The 18,160-nt window shown below is 40.1% G+C and overlaps 2 protein-coding genes, 1 long non-coding RNA gene and 4 other non-coding genes across 7 annotated transcripts in view; 2 read left to right on the top strand and 5 right to left on the bottom strand.

The window, feature by feature from the left end:
* The window catches only part of LOC119498741 (nascent polypeptide-associated complex subunit alpha, muscle-specific form-like), an 11,765-nt gene extending 8,297 nt beyond the window's left edge, over positions 1–3,468 (bottom strand). Inside the window, exons 1-6 of the mRNA XM_037787789.1 lie at positions 2,425–3,468; positions 2,012–2,224; positions 1,580–1,845; positions 1,187–1,449; positions 514–771; positions 1–12 (exon numbers count right to left, since the gene is read on the bottom strand). The exon at positions 1–12 is cut by the window's left edge and continues 1,377 nt beyond it. Coding sequence (XP_037643717.1) covers positions 1–12; positions 514–771; positions 1,187–1,449; positions 1,580–1,845; positions 2,012–2,224; positions 2,425–2,941 — 1,529 coding nt within the window. The 5' untranslated portion in view covers positions 2,942–3,468. The remainder of the gene's footprint in view (positions 13–513; positions 772–1,186; positions 1,450–1,579; positions 1,846–2,011; positions 2,225–2,424) is intronic.
* A 291-nt stretch (positions 3,469–3,759) lies between these two features.
* On the bottom strand, positions 3,760–6,108 carry LOC119498739. Its single transcript, XM_037787787.1, has 3 exons — positions 5,887–6,108; positions 4,168–5,622; positions 3,760–4,075 (listed from the first exon to the last, which is right to left on the bottom strand). The coding sequence occupies exons 1-3, from the start codon at positions 6,106–6,108 to the stop codon at positions 3,854–3,856; spliced, it is 1,899 nt and encodes a 632-aa protein (XP_037643715.1). The 3' UTR covers positions 3,760–3,853.
* Positions 6,109–8,814: 2,706 nt separating this feature from the next.
* On the bottom strand, positions 8,815–8,887 carry trnat-ugu. Its single transcript has one exon. It is a non-coding gene; the product is annotated as a tRNA-Thr (tRNA).
* A 235-nt stretch (positions 8,888–9,122) lies between these two features.
* On the bottom strand, positions 9,123–9,196 carry trnat-agu. The gene has a single exon. It is a non-coding gene; the product is annotated as a tRNA-Thr (tRNA).
* Positions 9,197–9,472: 276 nt separating this feature from the next.
* trnat-ugu lies at positions 9,473–9,546 on the bottom strand. Its single transcript has one exon. It is a non-coding gene; the product is annotated as a tRNA-Thr (tRNA).
* Positions 9,547–10,312: 766 nt separating this feature from the next.
* On the top strand, positions 10,313–10,384 carry trnaa-ugc. The gene has a single exon. It is a non-coding gene; the product is annotated as a tRNA-Ala (tRNA).
* Positions 10,385–11,053: 669 nt separating this feature from the next.
* On the top strand, positions 11,054–12,993 carry LOC119497950. The gene is made up of 2 exons (XR_005209022.1): positions 11,054–11,231; positions 12,216–12,993. It is a non-coding gene; the product is annotated as an uncharacterized LOC119497950 (long non-coding RNA).
* Positions 12,994–18,160: the final 5,167 nt, after the last annotated feature.

Below are 18,160 nucleotides of genomic sequence, written 5' to 3'. Positions count from 1 at the left end.
CTTTGATGCAACCTGAAAAAATACAATATAAAATGTTTACTGTTTCAGACAAATGGTAAAGGTTTTACATTTCAGACAATCACAATTGCAAAGGTTTTAGCTAAATCAAAGTCCTTCTGTTTCATAATAATGTTAAGATATATTTATCTTTCTCAAATGCAGCGTTTCTTTTGTGTTGGAGTGTGATAAAAAAAAGTAAATAACTTTGACCTACTGAAAAAAAAAATATGTATTAACAAAACTGGAAACCATAACCAGCAAAAGTATAAATGAAAAGAAACCAAATCAGTGAAAACTGCTGATCAACAAAACTAGGATTGAATAAGAAAACCAAAGAGAAACCTTACCCTTGTCAGAAAAACTAGATAACCAAATGTATCAAGAGAAACCAAACGCATGTCAAAACCAAAGAATATGTTTACCCAAAAAAAAAATATATATATATATATATATATATAACACAGCTAATTGCAACTGTCAAAATGAATGTAGGAAGCCAAAAACATAGCTCACCAAGAAGACACTGTTGTGTTGTTAATGGTTACCAGAACCAAGTTGGTCTGGTCCTGGATAACCCGGCTGTCTTCCAGCAGTTGTTTTATATGGCAGTATGTTTGCACAATCGACTGTGGAATTGGCAGTGTTTTCCCTTTGCAGTCTTTTGGCCTATTTCTGGCTTGCTGGTACTCCTTCAAAAGCTTGATGTTAACACATTCAGAGACTCTGTTCATATCAGGCCTCTGTGCCGCCTGGCCATGGGTCATAAATAGTCTGTGAAGGAAAAAAGACAATGTCATCAATATTATACAACAGATACAGTGTAACCCCAAATCATAATTACTATTCTGAATTTGTTACTAAAGAGTCTAAAATGTGGTGAGGACATATAGAAAATGACTCTGCTTGTGTTTTATTGCTAAACTGTAACATGTAATTAATGATAATTATGATACAAATGAATTACATAATGTGCACCCATTTTTCCACAACACACAGTTTCACTGGAATTGCATTGCTGGGCAACAGCTTAGGTCCATGTTTACTTCCTGTCAGCTGATATCATTCACTTACAATGCAACCAAAGAAACTACATTTTATAGTTCTCTTGACTGCAACAGGAAATAAATTGGGACACATTTGGAATGTTTATGTTTAAAACTGTAATATTGTCTATAGGTCATTTCACCTTTCAGCTGCTTGTTGACCAGGTGCAGAGCCACTACGTTTTCTGGAAGCTCTCCACGGCCCTGTCAAGGTCTTCTTCTTGCATTTGAGAGTGTATTTGGAGGGCGATTTATCCATGGCATCCAGGCTGGAATACAGGCGCACAATCTCAGCTACCTCTGCAGTTGACAGCGCAGTTATTGTGCGGTTGAGGTTGACCAGGTACTCCGCCAAGTTATCAACCGCCTCCCAACCAGGAACACCTCTCACATCACATTGGCTATCCTGGAAAATTAAGACAACAATTGACAATAAGTCATCAAGACTATTACCAATGAAACACCTCATTCACGCATTTGCAAATCAAAAAGGTTTCCTGTAGGATTTCAATGAGATGAAATAATGGTCAGATTACCTGGGATGATGTGTTGGGTGAGTTGTCATGGGGAAGAGGACGGTGAGGAGGTGAATTGTCCACCTCATCTTCACACCGGGGGGCTTCAGGTGGGCTCTCATTGAGAATCTCAGCTGCATCACTTATTGTGATATCAAGACACTCCTCCTCCTGAACTTGTACCTGGAGGTCTGGCAAAATGAGGCCAAGTTCACCGTGCCGTTGTGGACCCAGCAGGTCCCCTCTGTCAGACTGAGCCAGCAAATATTCCACAGCAACACGCTCATCTGCCATAAAGAACAGTTATAAAAAAACAAAAAAACATTTTGAATTAAAAAAATAGACAAGTTTGCACTGGAATGGATGAGAAAAGACAAAGAAAAGTTAATTTGTTGAATGTGTAACACTAAAGGTGTGGTCACACGGAGAATGGTGTCTCCTGGAACATCTTACCAGTGGGTCTTCCAGGGGGAGTGAATTCTGGCAGGAGTGCACAACCAAGGACTCTGTTGCTGAGGGCATTTAGGTTTGACATCAGGCGGACGTCGTAGATCTTGGTATTGGATGCACCACTCACATCCACAGCTGCATGGGCTCGGTTCATGTTCCATCTGGAACCACCCTCAAGCATGTACATTTGAGTGTGCATCGCGTTACATCTCCAGCCTTGGAAAAAAAAACAAAATAATGTTTGAGATTATTAAAATATTAGTTGATTTTATAAAGCAATGATGCACATTTCCCTATGTGTGCAATCTTCTCTGAGAAACTTGAGATTTAAGAGAATTATCTTTTTATGAGTATAATTCAATAGCAGACAAGTAAAGAATAGGAATCATGTCAAAGATATACAATTTCTACCTTACCTGGGATAAAGGTGCACTGGTGGCGATGAAAGCTCTCCACAGAAGAGGACCCTCTGGCACATCTCAAGACATCCAGAACCTTGTCTCCCTTTTGTAACCCTGAGCCACGTTTCGTGTAGAGTTCAACACCGGGTGGATCTTGGATGCATGGCAAATGTTTCTGTTGCACTGCCCACACATTTGCCATGCTCTCAGGGTTAATCAGGCGTAAACCTGAGGAGTCTGTCAGCTCCCACATGGACTTCAGCAATCCGTCAATCAGACCACGGATTTCCTCAACCCCACGAGTTCTCCTTCTGCAATGCCTGGCCAGTTCACTGGAGCTGATGTTGGCCAGAACTTGCACTTCTGTGGGAGCATGACCAGTATGCTTTTTTTTCAGTTCTGACCTTTTGGCTTCTTTGAGGCGGCCGATGTCATCCTGGTCCCACTCAAAAATGCAATTGGACAATTTCGAGCAGAAAATGCCATACAGAGGGTGGTGCTCTGTCGTGAGACCACAGGTGAATCGCCTCATGAAGTGAAAGATATCCAGTCTCACCTGGGTCTTCCACGGTCGAAACCAAATAAGAACTGGGGGTGCACCTGTTACAATTCAATGATAAGTCATAATCATATTGTTATAATTCAATTTTCACCATTACTGAGAGCTTATAAACAGATGTTGATACTGGTCAACAGAAATGCAGAACAAAGTCTCTGGGCTGGCATTTGTAGTGAGTGACTGATGAGGGAAATGAGAACAGGTGAGCAGGTGAATTAGGGAGTCTAGTGAAAGATTATGAGGGCATCTGGTGTACAGGTAGGGAATCGCAATTAATAGTTTTCAGGAAGTTGGAATGTCATCTAAGTCTCCAAGGTATGAAAAAAAAACTATAGACCTATAGAATCCCTCATTGCAACAACATGAATTTTGTTTCACTAGGACATCAGATAAGATAAAATAAAACCTAGCAGTTGCAATACATATTGGGAAGAGTACATATATAAAGAGTGCAATACATTAACTGCCTGTCTGTAACTGCTATATGTTGTATGTCTGAAACATTGTTTAATGTCTTGCTGCCTGTCTTGGCCAGGACACCCTTGCAAAGGAGATTTTTAATCTCAATGAGGCTTTTCCTGGTTAAATACATTTTAAATAAAAAAATGATTAAAAGTACATTAAGATAGATGTGTGAAATACATGAAATGTCATGTCTCTCTTTCTTTGATTACTGTGGAAATTCTGACTAAACATTTCATTGTATAATTTAAATATCAATATTGTTAGTCTGTCTGTATGTGTATATATGTATGTATGTTTATATGTAAAATTCAATACAAATATTGTTTTAAAAAGAAAAAGTACATTAAGTTAAACATGTTTGTAAAAGTTAACTTTTGTGTCTGTAACAAATAATACTTTACTAAGTAAACATTCTGAAGGTCACACACCTGTCTCGCTGCAGCAATCCCTGTCAACATAAAGGACCTCTGGCTCTGGCTCCCCAGCATCCTTGTAGCGCTTGACGATGCCTTGACATAATTCATCAAGGCCAGAACCCTCACCAGTGGTCAGCACGCAGTTTAGAACCTGGCCAATTTCATTGCTGACGTTGGTCATCCATGTAGCTGTGTCTGCAATATCACCAGCCAGTTTCTTTGTGATCTATAACAAAAATAAACAATATAATCAAGTATAATCAAGGACCATCAATGAAAACAAGATTTTGTAAAAGGTTTTAAAAAAATTTCTTGTACCTTTTTTGTGGAGTCCAGCTTTAAAACCCTGCCATATGTTGAGGTGATCACACCCTTCATCTCATCCAGATGACCCAGGATCTCGTTAGCATGGACCGTCTCAAACCACTGTGCGAGAGGTAGGGGACGAAAGGGAGGTGGCTGCAGATAGACTGCTGCTTCGTCACAATGAGTTATTGCACTCCTCCTTTGGTGTAGCTCACAGTCGGACAGGTAGTGAATAGTGCGTCTTGCCCACTCCTCGCTGTGAACTTCCTCCAGTGCTTGCTGCATATAACTGGAGCTGTTCCCTGCAGTTCTCGGTTTCAGCATGGTGACACACTTCCTGTCCAGAGCCAGCTGTGTGGTGAGAACAGCAGGGAACCTGTTTCTGTGGGCAGGATCCAATTGACTTAACATCTCAGTACTCCATGGACAGACGGGGATCATGCACTTACTGCACCGAGGATAATCTCCGCCGACCAAGTAGTACCTGGAGTCAAGGTCAATGACCTCCCGTACCTTTGTGTAAATGCCGGAGTGGTGCATCTTAGTATTGCACTGATGGCACTTAAGTGGAATACCCCACATCCGCATCGGTGCCCACAGAAACATCCGCTGCCTGAAGTATGTCATTGGATCAGGTAGTGTTGTTGCTGGTTTTGGTGGATTGGGTGGATGGAACCAGTTTTGTGATAACTGTTGTTTCAGCTGTCCTGCGGGGTCATAAAGGCACTGGGCAATCCACTCCCGGTCGGCTGGTTGGATTACCCGCATGAACTGTTTGGGGAGAAAACTCACCCAATTGACCTCCGGTGGCCTCAGGATGATCACATGTGGAGATGTGGGAGGAGGAGGAGGAGGAGGTTGTTGTGGTGGTGGAAATGGCGGTTGTTGTCGTGATGGTGGTGGAGGTTGTTGTGGTGGTGGTGGGCATGGTAGTTGAGGTTGTTTTGATAATTTATGATGGTGTTCCTCAATATGGTGGAGCAGCCCAACTGCACCACTTACCTTTCTTCCACACTGCTCACAACATTCGTCTGTGTGGAAGTCAGATAGGTGTTCAGAGAACTTGTCACCACTAATGTCAATGCTACAAAGAGCACACTTAATCTGTGCTGCAGTCTGTCTACTTGCACTCAAGCTGCTCTGTGTTGCGGGAGCAGCTGACCTGCTCTGCGTTGCGGAAGTAGCTGACCTGCTCCAACTGCTCTGCGTTGCGAAGGCAGCTGAACTGCTCTGCGTTGCGCGGGCAGCTGACCTGCTCCAACTGCTCTGCATTGTGGGGGCATCTGAACTGCTCTGCGTTGCGGAGGCAGCTGAACTGCTCTGCGTTGCGGAGGCAGCTGAACTGCTCTGCGTTGCGGAGGCAGCTGAACTGCTCTGCGTTGCGGGGGCTGTCTGTGGCCTCCCTGCAATTGAGCCGCTCTCTCCCTCTGTTTGCTGGCTCCCTGAGGAACCTGCCTGCTCAGCTGACTGTGGAAAAAGATTAAAAAAAAAAAGAAAGAAAAATTATTCCCTACATCTGACAATAACTTTTTAACTTCATTGGTAAAAATTGTGAAGCAATCCAAGCACAACTAATGGGGAAATAATGCATTTTTCTGTTCAGATATTTAAAATTGCTTATTGGAGAAACTATGTACTTACTATATGTAATACAAAATAGTTTATGGCAACCGCCACCAGAGCAGGTTTAATTTAACTAAATTATAAAAATTAAATATATTTATCACTTACCTTATGATAGCCACATTGGCAAAGGATTTTTTTCCCAAAGATGGTGTATTCCCGAGGTCTTTGGTTGAAGACGGGAGTCAGTGGACAGGTGTCGATGCGCTTCATTACAGCCTTCCATTTCCTGGCCCCCGGTTTCTTGCCAGTAGTAAATTTGTATTTCCCCTGGGCATACTGGTGCAGGATAGATGCCCAGTAACTGTCAGGTTTACCTGTCTTTGTCATTTCTGCAAATATCAGGGTAAATGTCAGACAAAACATCAAACATCTGGATAAATGTACTATTGTTATATGTAATACAAGGAATTTGACACTGTTTTTGTTGCTCTTAATGTACTACTTACACAGAAATAGACAGAGTTACAAAAATAAACACAAAGATTTAGCTATTATGTATATACTGTGTATATATATATATATATATATAAACACACAACATACGATGTCTATAAGTTAGGCTGCTTCTGTACATTGTAAACAATAATGCAGTAATGTTAGATAAGTAGTGCACAATTGTACAGAGTTCAAATAAACGGGAATAATTATTGACTGATTAATGCAACAGGTTGCTTTATATGCATAGCTCAGGTGGATATGTACAGTACATTCATGCATACATGTCAATATACAGTATATAAAGAACAGTGGTTTAGCTGTACTGTATATACTGTCATGTCATTTCTGTATAACAGATCGTTGCTATGGGCGCAGTTCTGATGTCGGAGTCTGGCGGGCCGCTTTGGTGTCAGAATATTGATTTGGTCAGTCAGTAGCCGTGTAATAAGCGGGATATTGTACAGCTAGCAGGTCATTGTTGTGAAAGAAACCCCTTCAGGGCGATGCCGCACCCCGACGCGAACTCACTGTACATGATCCAGCTTACTGACTAGCTAGTAGCTGTTTTACAACAGAACAGCGACTACAACAAACGCCATTCTCATGAATCTTGTCAGTTGGCGGAGTTACCATTAGTTACCATTAGCATTACAGTAAAAAAAAATTATTGCAAAATAGCACTATAAACTCACAATTAACATGCACAACCTTAACCATATACACAGACACTTGTTGCCGAATTTGTGTCCAGAAAACAATCTGTGTGTACACAGCAACTATCGTTTCTATGTGAGTTATTAACAGTTACCATAACATGATTCGACGTAGCTGCTTCCAGAGTTGTTTTTCTTTACAGTTAGTCTTGTGGCGCCATCTTCCCCGCTATTAATATGAGCTAAGGTAATATAAAGTTAATTCATGAAAAAAACTACGGAAGCAGCTTCGTCGACAACTTTAATCAAGCACGGCTAGCAAATAAAGAGTAATCCGAAAATAATAACTTGACATGTAATAATTGTCTAGTAAAGCTCATACTGTATAACAGCGGGGGGAATGGCGACAGCGCCGTCTGACAAGACTAGGTAGATATAAAGAAAACAACTATGGAAGCAGGTATGTTGACAACTTTAATCAAGCACGGCTAGCAAATAAAGAGTATTTATAAAAACAAAATAAAGAGTAATTGGAAAATTAATTACCGTTCTGCTGCTGCTTCTTCTTCGTTCGCCGCTGTCAGAGATGAAGAAGGGGGCGTATCCGTTGTCGCCGCTGCTGTCCTTGTCACTTGACATGCCGCTGCTGTCCTATTGGCTGTTGGTTCCTTTTGCCCCATCTTCCCTATTGGCTGTTAGGACTTGGTCGGAAAATGTTAGGACCTATGGGTAGGACTTGTTAGGAATTGTTAGGACTTGTTAGGACTTTGTTAGGAATTGTTAGGACTTGGTTAGGACTTGCTGGAGGAGGGGTAGGAAGTGTTAGGAAGTGTTAGGACTTGTGTTAGGACTTGAGTTAGCAGGCCGATCGCCGAAGGGTACGGCCACGACAACCTGTAAAACAACAGTAAATACCAATTTGCAAAAATGTTCTGAACTTTCCCAATTGCTGAGAAGAACAACTTGAACTTGTTCAGTTAAACGTCCACTTGCTTTTCTTGCCTTTGTGATAGTTGGTGCATTCTTTGCTTTGCGCTATCAGTGCTTGATCTTTTCAGTTCTCCTTATAGCTAGTTCGCACTGCACAAATTTCTACCTGATGTTCCGCTCCCCTTTCCGCCGCATGACAATATCCTCAGTCAGGGTCAGCAGTTCTCCTCCCCTGCTGAACGCAGCCTGAGCCAAACCCTGCTCTCCCTTCCTGAGTCGTCTAACAGTTTGCCAGAACTTCCACGATGCCAAAGGAAAGTCCTTCTCCGTAGCCTCGCGGAAATCAACATATGGTATGAATATCACATTTCATGGACTAATTGTGAATTCTCCATTCTGCTGTGAATTAACAACTGCTGTTGCTTTACAACTTTTGTCTTTCTTGGTGAATAATAAGCAGCTGGTAGAAGACGCTAACCTCCCCGTCGGGGAATCGAACCCCGGTCTTCCGCGTGACAAGCGGAGCTACTGTCCACTATACTAACGAGGACTGCTTCATCCCTGTTTTTGGAACGTCAATGGACAGGTGGCGCTGTTCCAGTGTATACAGGGAATATACAGAGATATGGAATGAGCCCGTAGGTGTGAATGTGAGTGTGATTGGTTGTCTGTCTCTAGTGTCCACCCTGTGATAGTCTGCCGATCTGTCCAGGGTGTACCCCGCCTACCTTTACCATTTATCCATTACCTTGACACATTTCTCCATCCTTGCCTCAGGTGGGAATGGAACCCATGACCTTCAGCTCCGCAGCAAATACACAGGAGCAGAATCCCCCTTCCCTCTCAAACCATAACTTCCAGACTATAGTACTAACGCACCTCCTCTTGTTGGTGTTCATTCCGTTCTCTCTTCCATTGTTTCCAAACGAGACAATGTTTTTCCAGAAAAAAGTCACAACATGTCCTGAATAACTCTTCTCCTTTTAAAGTCCACAGATTGCTGTCCTGTGTGAGGCACTGTTGGGGTTTGAATCCAAGATCTCCTGTTTACAAGACAGGCGTTTTAACCACTGAGCCACAGCGCCACTGTTTCTTGCTGTCTTCTTCTCTCATGTCAAAGCTGCATTCATATCCAAAATGTAAAAAAGAGTTCAACACAGGAGTTGTCTGTTTCCTCATCACAACAGTCAACTTTTAACCAGAACCAGTCTTTCTCTAAACTTAACTACTGAGTTTTCCAGCCTAAACTAAACCCTTGATGTTGAGGTGGCAGAGATAAACATGACAGACTTCATTTAAGAGCTCATTTCTGCAACATCCAGGCACTGCTGGGATTTGAACCCAGGACCTCCTGTTTACTAGACAGGCACTTTAACTAACTAAGCCACAGCACCTTCTACAGTAGTCGAATGACCATGGAAAACAGTTTGATGGGCATTCTACTTCTATTCTATTTCTATGAGGTAAACATGAACTTTGTTTGTTTACAAGAAAACTAAACAGGGCACCTTTAACTTCTCACCATGCTGCAGTGATGTACAGGTGTACTCCGAGACCCTGTGACATCACTGTTGGTTGTGGTTTCAGGTGCATGCGATGCTGACTGTGGTCGGGGGTCAAACAAACTTGTATTGGGTAGTCCAAAGAGAGAGACAATCTCTGCAACCAAAAGGCACTGCTGGGATTTGAACCCAGGATCTCCTGTTTACAAGACAGGCACTTTAACCAACTAAGCCACAGCACCTCCTACTGCTGCAGCTCCACGTTGCAAGAAGACAACGGGCTAGTAAACATGGCTGGTGCAGATCCCAGCTGACATTATGTGAAGGCGGGGTACACCCTGGATAGGTCACCAGACTATAGTACTACACCACCTCCTCTTGTTGGTGTTCATTCCGTTCTTTCGTCCATTGTTTCCTTTCATTTCCACACAAATGAGACAACGTTTTTCCAGGACTATATCACATCATGTTCTGAATCTATTTTCCCAAGATCTACTGTTTACAAGACAGGCACTTTAACCACTAAGCCACAGCGTCTCTGTTTTTTGTTGTCTTCTTCTCTCAAATCAAAGTTGCATACATATCCAAAATGTAAAAAATAGTTGCAAAGAGTTCAACACAGGAGCTTTCTGTTTCTTCATCACAACATTCAACTTTTGACCAGAGGTCTGTACTACGAAGCAAATTCAACATACGGTATCTTCTCGTTATCTGGCTTCACTAACCCTAACAAATGAGATCCCGCTAAGCGGTCCTACAACGGTGGTTTTCAACTCGGTAAATCAACCCAGGCTTTCTCAGTCTGGATATGAGCGTTTTCACATGAACGGGGCGGTATTTGCAGCATATGACCAATCACAGACATTGACAAGTCTACTGACTTGCAAACAGACAGGCAGAGCGGCACATTTTACAAAGGAAGACTAAACTATATTAGACAAATATGAAGAAGTTAAACACAAAAACACACACAACACAAAAAACTGTCAAAAATTCCCCAAAAGTACAGGGGATGTAGCTCAGTGGTAGAGGGCAAGCTTTGCATGTATGAGGCCCTGGGTTCAATCCCCGGCATCTCCAATAGGGATTATGGTCACAGTAGAAGGGTGACTCTGTTGGGAAAGTTAGTAGGTGGATAGCTATGTTCACACCACAAGACATTCAAAGTCATCTGATATTGTTGTCGTCTTAACACACAGTAAGTTCCTACTGTGAGTGGAGACTCGTGGGTACCCATAGAACCCATTTACATTCACTGATCTGGAGGTCAGAGGTCAAGGGACCCCTTTGAAAATGGACATGACAGTTAATTCTTTCCCCGCTAAAAGTTAGCCCAACTTTGGAGCGTTATTTAACCTCCTTCTCTTCCTCCTTGTTTTCATTTATGATGTATGTTTTGTATGTTTTCACTGTACTTTATGTTCACCAGTTAGTCTAGAACTCTGTTTTCGCTGCTGTTTGACAGTTTTTGTTTTTTAAATAAAATGAAAAAGTCTGCAATTTGTTTGGAAGATTTATTATTTCTGATTATTTATAATTCATTACATAACTTCTGACATCATCATACAGCTTTGAACCATCTTACTGTGTACTATTATACCACTACTTACTATTATACTACTTCATTTCTACTACATATTTTACTTACTTCATTTACTTACTTACCTTTGTGTCGAACCACTGACCTTCTGCTCCGCAGCAGATACACAGGAGCAGAACTCCCTTTCCCTCCGCCCAATTTGACACACTTGGAACGAGCCCTGACACAGTTGGCGAGAGCCAATCAGACGATCCAAGCTTTTTGCCATCCAATCAGCTCGATGACACAATTGGTCAGAGCCAATCGGGAGCCTCGTAGGGCGGGTCAAAGACAAATGCGAACATCCTCCATCTTGGATCCTCGCTCTCAGCCTGACAGCAGCGCTATGTGAGTTAAATATGTCTTATTATTCATTAATTATGAGCGTATAACTCTATAAAAACACACATTCATGTCTGACGTTACCACGCGGAGCTAGCTGAGGTGTTTTTACGGCTTTTTACGGCCCGTTGACTGATACCTGAGTGATGTCAACAACCACCGTGATGCTATAGAGATTATAGTTTATAGTTTTAATAACTTAAAACTTTAATGTTACTCTATGAACTTATAACGTTACACTATGAATCACTGCTTCGTGTTAACCAGCTAACGTTCATGCTGTTTAAACTGTTTTATTCAGCTGCTGGCTGCTAACATCACTAACACTCTGCTGTAGCTCTAACTCACCTGTTTAATATCACCTGATATTATCTTATTATCTGATCCATCTGCTTCCATGAAACTGATCTCTCATGATTATCATGTAGAGCCAAGAAACACGAGGCTACTTTCATTCATGTGTCTGGAGTTCTACAGTCCAGTAGAGCTGTTAATACAGATGTTAATACAGCTGTATTATTACAGCTGTATTAATACACAGCTAACTGTATTAACAGCTGTGTTAATACAGCTGTTAACAGACAGCTAACCCACATCTGTTCATGCACCTACTGTATTCTATATTTCATGTATATAAAGATGTCAGAACATGTGATGATGAACATGTTGTGATGCTTTAGTTTGGTATTGATGACATACAGATGTGAGAGGAGGAAACCACTGTAATGTAGCTGTATGTGTCCTCTGGTTCAGGACTTCACCTACTGAGGACACAGATATCAGCAGAACTAGGAGGAAGAGGAGCATTTCTTAAATCCTCTGTTCTCTGATTCTGCTGTGTGACAGGGGCTACTGGTGACAATAATAATGACAGTGTAGATATTAGAATCCTTTTATTGTGATGTGGTAAGGTTAAGGTTACATGTTTCACAGCGCTTAAGGTTACATGTTTCACAACTTCTTCTCTTCCTTTCTTGTGTTTCTTTTCAGGAGGAGGAGGTGCGGGGTCCTGATGTCCAGCCAGGTTATCAGTGCGTCCCAAAGCTGATCCAGTCCCTGCTGGACTGAAGACGGAGCGTTACATCTGTCTGGTCTGTGGACACAGCCGGGACAGAGGACATCACTTCAGGACGCTCTGTGGAGGACTGACTGGCTGAGAAGAGGAGGCAGGATCCAAACAGAGTTACCTCCTCCTGTTGTTGTGTGTTTCAGTCTCTCTGATGTCTCTTTATTATTAATGTCCTTCTCTGCAGAAACACAGACAGACAGACAGACAGAGAGAAAGACAGCTACTTTATTTGACCTTCTAGGTGGTGTATCAGCCGACTATAGAACAAACCATATGTAGTTGTATTGTTTTCTACTGTTGTTGTTTACAGAGTGAACATCTGTAGAGGAGGAAACACACACAGCTGTGTAGATGTGTGTAGATGTGTGTAGATATGTGTAGATGAAGCTTTACATCTAAATAATGCTCCTTGTTCACTGCAGCTGAGGACAAAGACTTTAGATACTTCATGTGTTCATCCTCAGCTGATAGGAGGGAGATGATGTTTCACTCTCATGGTGTCAATAATCAAACAGCATGTTGTAATCAGTCATCACTGTCTGGACCAGCAGCATCTGGCTCTATCTCTGTACCATTTTTATATATATATATATATACATATATATATATATATACACAGTATTATTATTACTATATTGAATGTAACCTTTGAATGATTTGAGGTATTCAATAAAAACAGGCCTTCTGTGCTGAACTGTGGATCGTTGTCTCAGACTGTGTTCTTGTTTCAGGCTGACAGAATGATGTCATTATAACATCTCATTTAAAAAGATCATCATGTGAGACCTACAAGGGAGCCGTACAGAAGTGCAAGTATCAACAGAGGAGCCGGAGTCAACCCACCCTAAGGTGCAGCACCAAACAAATGATCATGGTTTCTGTATTTGTGTTTTGCGTTATGTTTTCCAGTCATTCCTTTAGGGTGTAATTACAAGCTGAGATGCAGGTGGGCAACCCACAGACCCTCAGGTGGGGGTTTGCTCATCTTAGTCAGCTATCTTCCTCTCCCCCCTTTTTTTTTTTTTTTTTTTTTTTAAAATGGTGCTGTCATTGTGGGTTGTTGGCCTGGAGAACTCCAGCTCATGTCTATTATGCAGCATCAACCGCACACCAAGTAAACTTTCACGAGTGATCAGACACAAGGCCAGCACTGCTATACGCCACCACGCACAGGAGCACAAGAGATTGGGTTGGGGGTTGTGTTTGAGTTGTGTGTTGTGTGTCGAGTGGATTGATTATGTCTGCGTGTGTGTGTGGGCGTGTGTGAGGTGAGTGTAAGAGAAGGCTTGAGTGATAATAATAGCAACAATGGCAACAATAATAATAATTAATTAGTTATGGTATTGATAAGCACCGATTGATTATTAGTACCATTACCACCATCGTCCCCACAATCCTCATATAATCAATAATCATACTATCAAAAATAGCAATTAAGGCGCCTGGGTTGGCTCGGTTGGTGGAGCGGGCGTCCATGTATCGAGGCTTGGTCCTGACCGCGGCGGCCCGGGTTGGAGTCCGGCCTGTGGCCCTTTCCGCATCCACTCTCTCTCTCCCCCCTTTCAAGACTCTATCCACTGTCCTCTCAATAAAAATGGAAAATGCCCCCAAAAAAAAAAAAAAAATAACTTTAAAAATAGCAATTACAATAAATGTCTAGATGAACAAAAAAGTGATCCAATATTAAAAAGTCGGCACTGGGGATAATTTGTAAGTCTTGTTCCCATTTTATTGACGGATGGATATTATTAGATTGGATGTGGAAATGATCTTGTATATTTTAGATAGTAGCTTTTATCTGGAAGTGATGTTAAACAACTCTGATGCTGGTGGGGGAAGATCTGAGTTAAATGCTTTAATGTTGATTTTGGCTTGAATAGATGATTTAATCTGTAGGAATTCTAGAAAGTGATTCTCCCCAATGCCGTACTTCTGGACCAAAAAATTAAATGAGACCAGAGTATTATTGTGGAAGATGTGTTCGAGGTGTGTGATATCTTTACTGATCCATGATGAGAAATTTAGTGGCTTTCTGTTCATTAAAAAGTCAGGATTGTTCCAGATCGGAGTGTGCTTGTTAGGTGAGATTGTGGTGTTAGTTATTTGGTGAAATTTCCACCAAGCTGTCAGAGTTGTAGCTATGGTGGGGTTTTTGAAACACGGATGGTGTGTGATGGAGCGACTGATGAATGGTAGGTCTGAAATATGGATGTCTTTACATAGTGTTTGTTCTATATCTGTCCAGGAGTTGTCGGATTGGTTACCTCCTGTTGTTGTTGTGTGTTTCAGTCTCTCTGATGTCTCTTTATTAGTAATGTCCTTCTCTGCAGAAACACAGACAGACAGACAGAGAGACAGAGAGACAGACAGCTACTTTATTTGACCTCTCAGGTGATGTTTCAGCCGACTATAGAACACACCGTCTGTAGTTCTGTTGTTTTCTACTGTTGTTGTTGTTTACAGAGTAAACATCTGTAGAGGAGGAAACACACACAGCTGTGTAGACCTGTGTAGACGTGTGTAGATGTGTGTAGATGTGTGTAGATGAAGCTTTACATCTAAATAATGCTCCTTGTTCACTGCAGCTGAGGACAAAGACTTTAGATACTTCATGTGTTCATCCTCAGCTGATAGGAGGGAGATGATGTTTCACTCTCATTGTGTCAATAATAAAACAGCATGGTGTAATCAGTCATCACTGTCTGGACCAGCAGCATCTGGCTCTATCTCTGTACAAATTATATATATATATATATAGTACTATTATTATATTGAATGTAACCTTTGAATGATTTGAGGTGTTCAATAAAAACAGGCCTTCTGTGCTGAACTGTGGATCGTTGTCTCAGACTGTGTTCTTGTTTCAGGCTGACAGAATGATGTTATTATAACCTCACATTTAAAAAGATCATCATGTGAGAGTCTGTTTAATGCAGAAGGCTTACTTTCATTTCAAGGGGGGGGGGGGGGGGAGAGAGATCTTTGTTCACCCAGACCCTGATTCTGGTTCAACAGCTGGGTCAGGGGTCAGGGAAACGTCATCGGAACCGGACTGATGTGGTTCAGCACTGATGTGGTTCAGGACTGATGTGGCCTTGTTGTGTTGTAGTACACAGTTAGTCTGCAGGTTTCAGTCTGAGGAGACAAACAAGGTCTTTTGCTGTGCAAATAAGGTGAAAAAGCTGTTTCCATGCCAGAGTATCTATCAGAGTATTCCAGCTTCTTAAAAGTGGGATAAGGGCTTATCTGGGTTTCTACAACCGAGCAGAGCTTCAAGAAATAAACCCGATATTCAAAAATCTTGATCATAACCAGGATACTACTATACATATACTATACTATACTATACATATACTATACTATACTATACTAAACTATACATATACTATACCATACATATACTATACTTTACATATACTATAAATATACTATACTATACTATACATATACTATACTATACATATAATATACTATACTATACATATACTATACATATACTTTACTATACATATACTATACATATACATATAGTATACACATAATATACTTTACTATACTATACATATACTATACTATACATATACTATACTATACTATACTATACTATACATACCGCAAGGCCCTAAGGGCGCTGGCACATGCCAACATTTAGTTTTAATCAAACTCTGGTGCGTTGCAGATGTGCATCATCATACAACTCTTGAACCATCTTTTAACTGTTCACCGGAGCACAGATTTCATTACAAACCTTTCTTTACTAATAATCTTTTTACTATTGTTCTATATCATTTACTATCATCCCTCACTGTTTTACTGTTTACTGTAGTTTAACAACCTTTACTTACCTTGAAGCTCTTCTCCATCCTTGACATCACACTGAAGCTCTTCTCCATACTTGACCTCACACTGAAGCTCTTCTCCATCCTTGCCGCAGGCAGGGGTCGAACCGCCGACCTTCTGCTCTGCAGCAGATACACAGGAGCAGAACCCCCCTTCCCTCTCTCCTCCCACAGAGAAGATTGAACCATATCATCCACCGTGATGCTATAGGTGCTTCCAGACCTCCTTGAGCTTTGAGTTTTTGTTAAGTGGGTAGTTTGATTCTAGGTGTCTTGTTTTTCCAGTAGAATTTTGAGATGATGGAGTCTAAAGATTTGAACCAAGAGGGTGGGGGCTTGATTGGGATCATTGAGAATAGGTAATTTATCATTGGTAATATGATCATTTTGATAGATGCGATTCTGCCTATGAGGGATATTGGTAGATCCATCCAACGTTGAAGATTGTCCTCTACTGTTTTGAGAAGTGGGTTGAAGTTGAGATGGACTAACTCCGACAGCCTGGGGGAAATGTTGATTCATAGGTATGTGATATTACCAGTTGGCAGAAAGGTGAGTGGTGTTGGAACTGCCACATCCCAAATATTAGGGCTGAGTGGGAGAATGCTGGATTTAGACCAGTTGATAGTGTAATCAGATATTTTAGAAAAAGTATTTATGAGGCGGATGGTTTCGGGTAATGAAGATGAAGGATTTTGTAAGTAAAGTAGAATGTCGTCTGCATAAAGGCTGACCTTGTGATGCATATTGTTTGTTTGCATTCCTGTGATGTTTACTTTTTGATGGATGGCTGCTGCAAGTGGTTCGATGAATATGAGTTTGAGTGGGTTATAGAATTCTGTTATTGTAAATGGTTTGTCAAGTGTATTTGCTGTCAAGTGTATTTGACTTTGTATTTCTAAATAATTACTTTGTATTTCAAATTAATGACTTAGTAGTTCAAATTAATGACTTCGTAGTTCAAATTAATGACTTAGTAGTTCAAAATAATGACTTTGAATTTCAAAATAATGATTTAGTATCTCAAAATATTGACTTTGTATTTCAAAATAATGACTTTGTATTTCAAAATAATGACTGTATTTCAAAATAATGACTTAGTAGTTCAAAATAATGACTTAGTATTTCAAAACATTGTCTTGGTATTTCAAAATAATGACTTAATACCTCAAAATAATGACTTAGTATTTCAAAATAATGACTTAGTATTTCAAAATAATGACTTAGTATTTCAAAATAATGACTTAGTATTTTCAAATAATGACTTAGTATCTCAAAATAATGACTTAGTATTTCAAAATAATGACTTTGTATTTCAAAATAATGACTTTGTATTTCAAAATAATGACTTTGTATCTCAAAATATTGACTTAGTAGTTCAAAATAATGACTTTGAATTTCAAAATAATGACTTTGTATTTCAAAATAATGACTTTGTATTTCAAAATAATGACTTTATATTTCAAAATAATGACTTTGTATCTCAAAATATTGACTTAGTATTTCAAAATAATGACTTTGTATTTCAAAATAATGACTTTGTATTTCAAAACATTGTCTTGGTATTTCAAAATAATGACTTAATACCTCAAAATAATGACTTAGTATTTCAAAATAATGACTTAGTAGTTCAAAATAATGACTTAGTAGTTCAAAATAATGACTTTGTATTTCAAAATAATGACTTTGTATTTCAAAATAATGACTTACTAGTTCAAAATAATGACTTTGTATTTCAAAATAATGACTTAGTATTTCAAAATAATGACTTAATACCTCAAAATAATGACTTAGTATTTCAAAATAATGACTTAGTAGTTCAAAATAATGACTTAGTATTTCAAAATAATGACTTTGTATTTCAAAATAATGACTTTGTATTTCAAAATAATGACTTAGTTCAAAATAATGACTTATTATTTCAAAACATTGTCTTGGTATTTCAAAATAATGACTTAGTATTTCAAAATAATGACTTAATACCTCAAAATATTGACTTAGTAGTTCAAAATAATGACTTTGAATTT

This window comes from Sebastes umbrosus, chromosome 12 (assembly GCF_015220745.1).
Source record: "Sebastes umbrosus isolate fSebUmb1 chromosome 12, fSebUmb1.pri, whole genome shotgun sequence".
Lineage (NCBI taxonomy): Eukaryota > Metazoa > Chordata > Actinopteri > Perciformes > Sebastidae > Sebastes > Sebastes umbrosus.
Note: the sequence above shows the minus strand (reverse complement) of the source record. Positions and strands in the feature narration are given on the sequence as shown.

What these genes read in the sequence shown, in the direction of transcription:
- LOC119498739 (XM_037787787.1), bottom strand. Translation starts at nt 6,108, where the DNA reads ATGACAAAGACAGGTAAACCTGACAGTTACTGGGCATCTATCCTGCAC. An exon ending in GCCAATGTGGCTATCATAAG is followed by an intron (nt 5,623 to 5,886) that starts GTAAGTGATAAA and finishes CTTTTTCCACAG; the next exon opens with TCAGCTGAGCAGGCAGGTTC. An exon ending in AGCTGGACTCCACAAAAAAG is followed by an intron (nt 4,076 to 4,167) that starts GTACAAGAAATT and finishes TTTTTGTTATAG; the next exon opens with ATCACAAAGAAACTGGCTGG.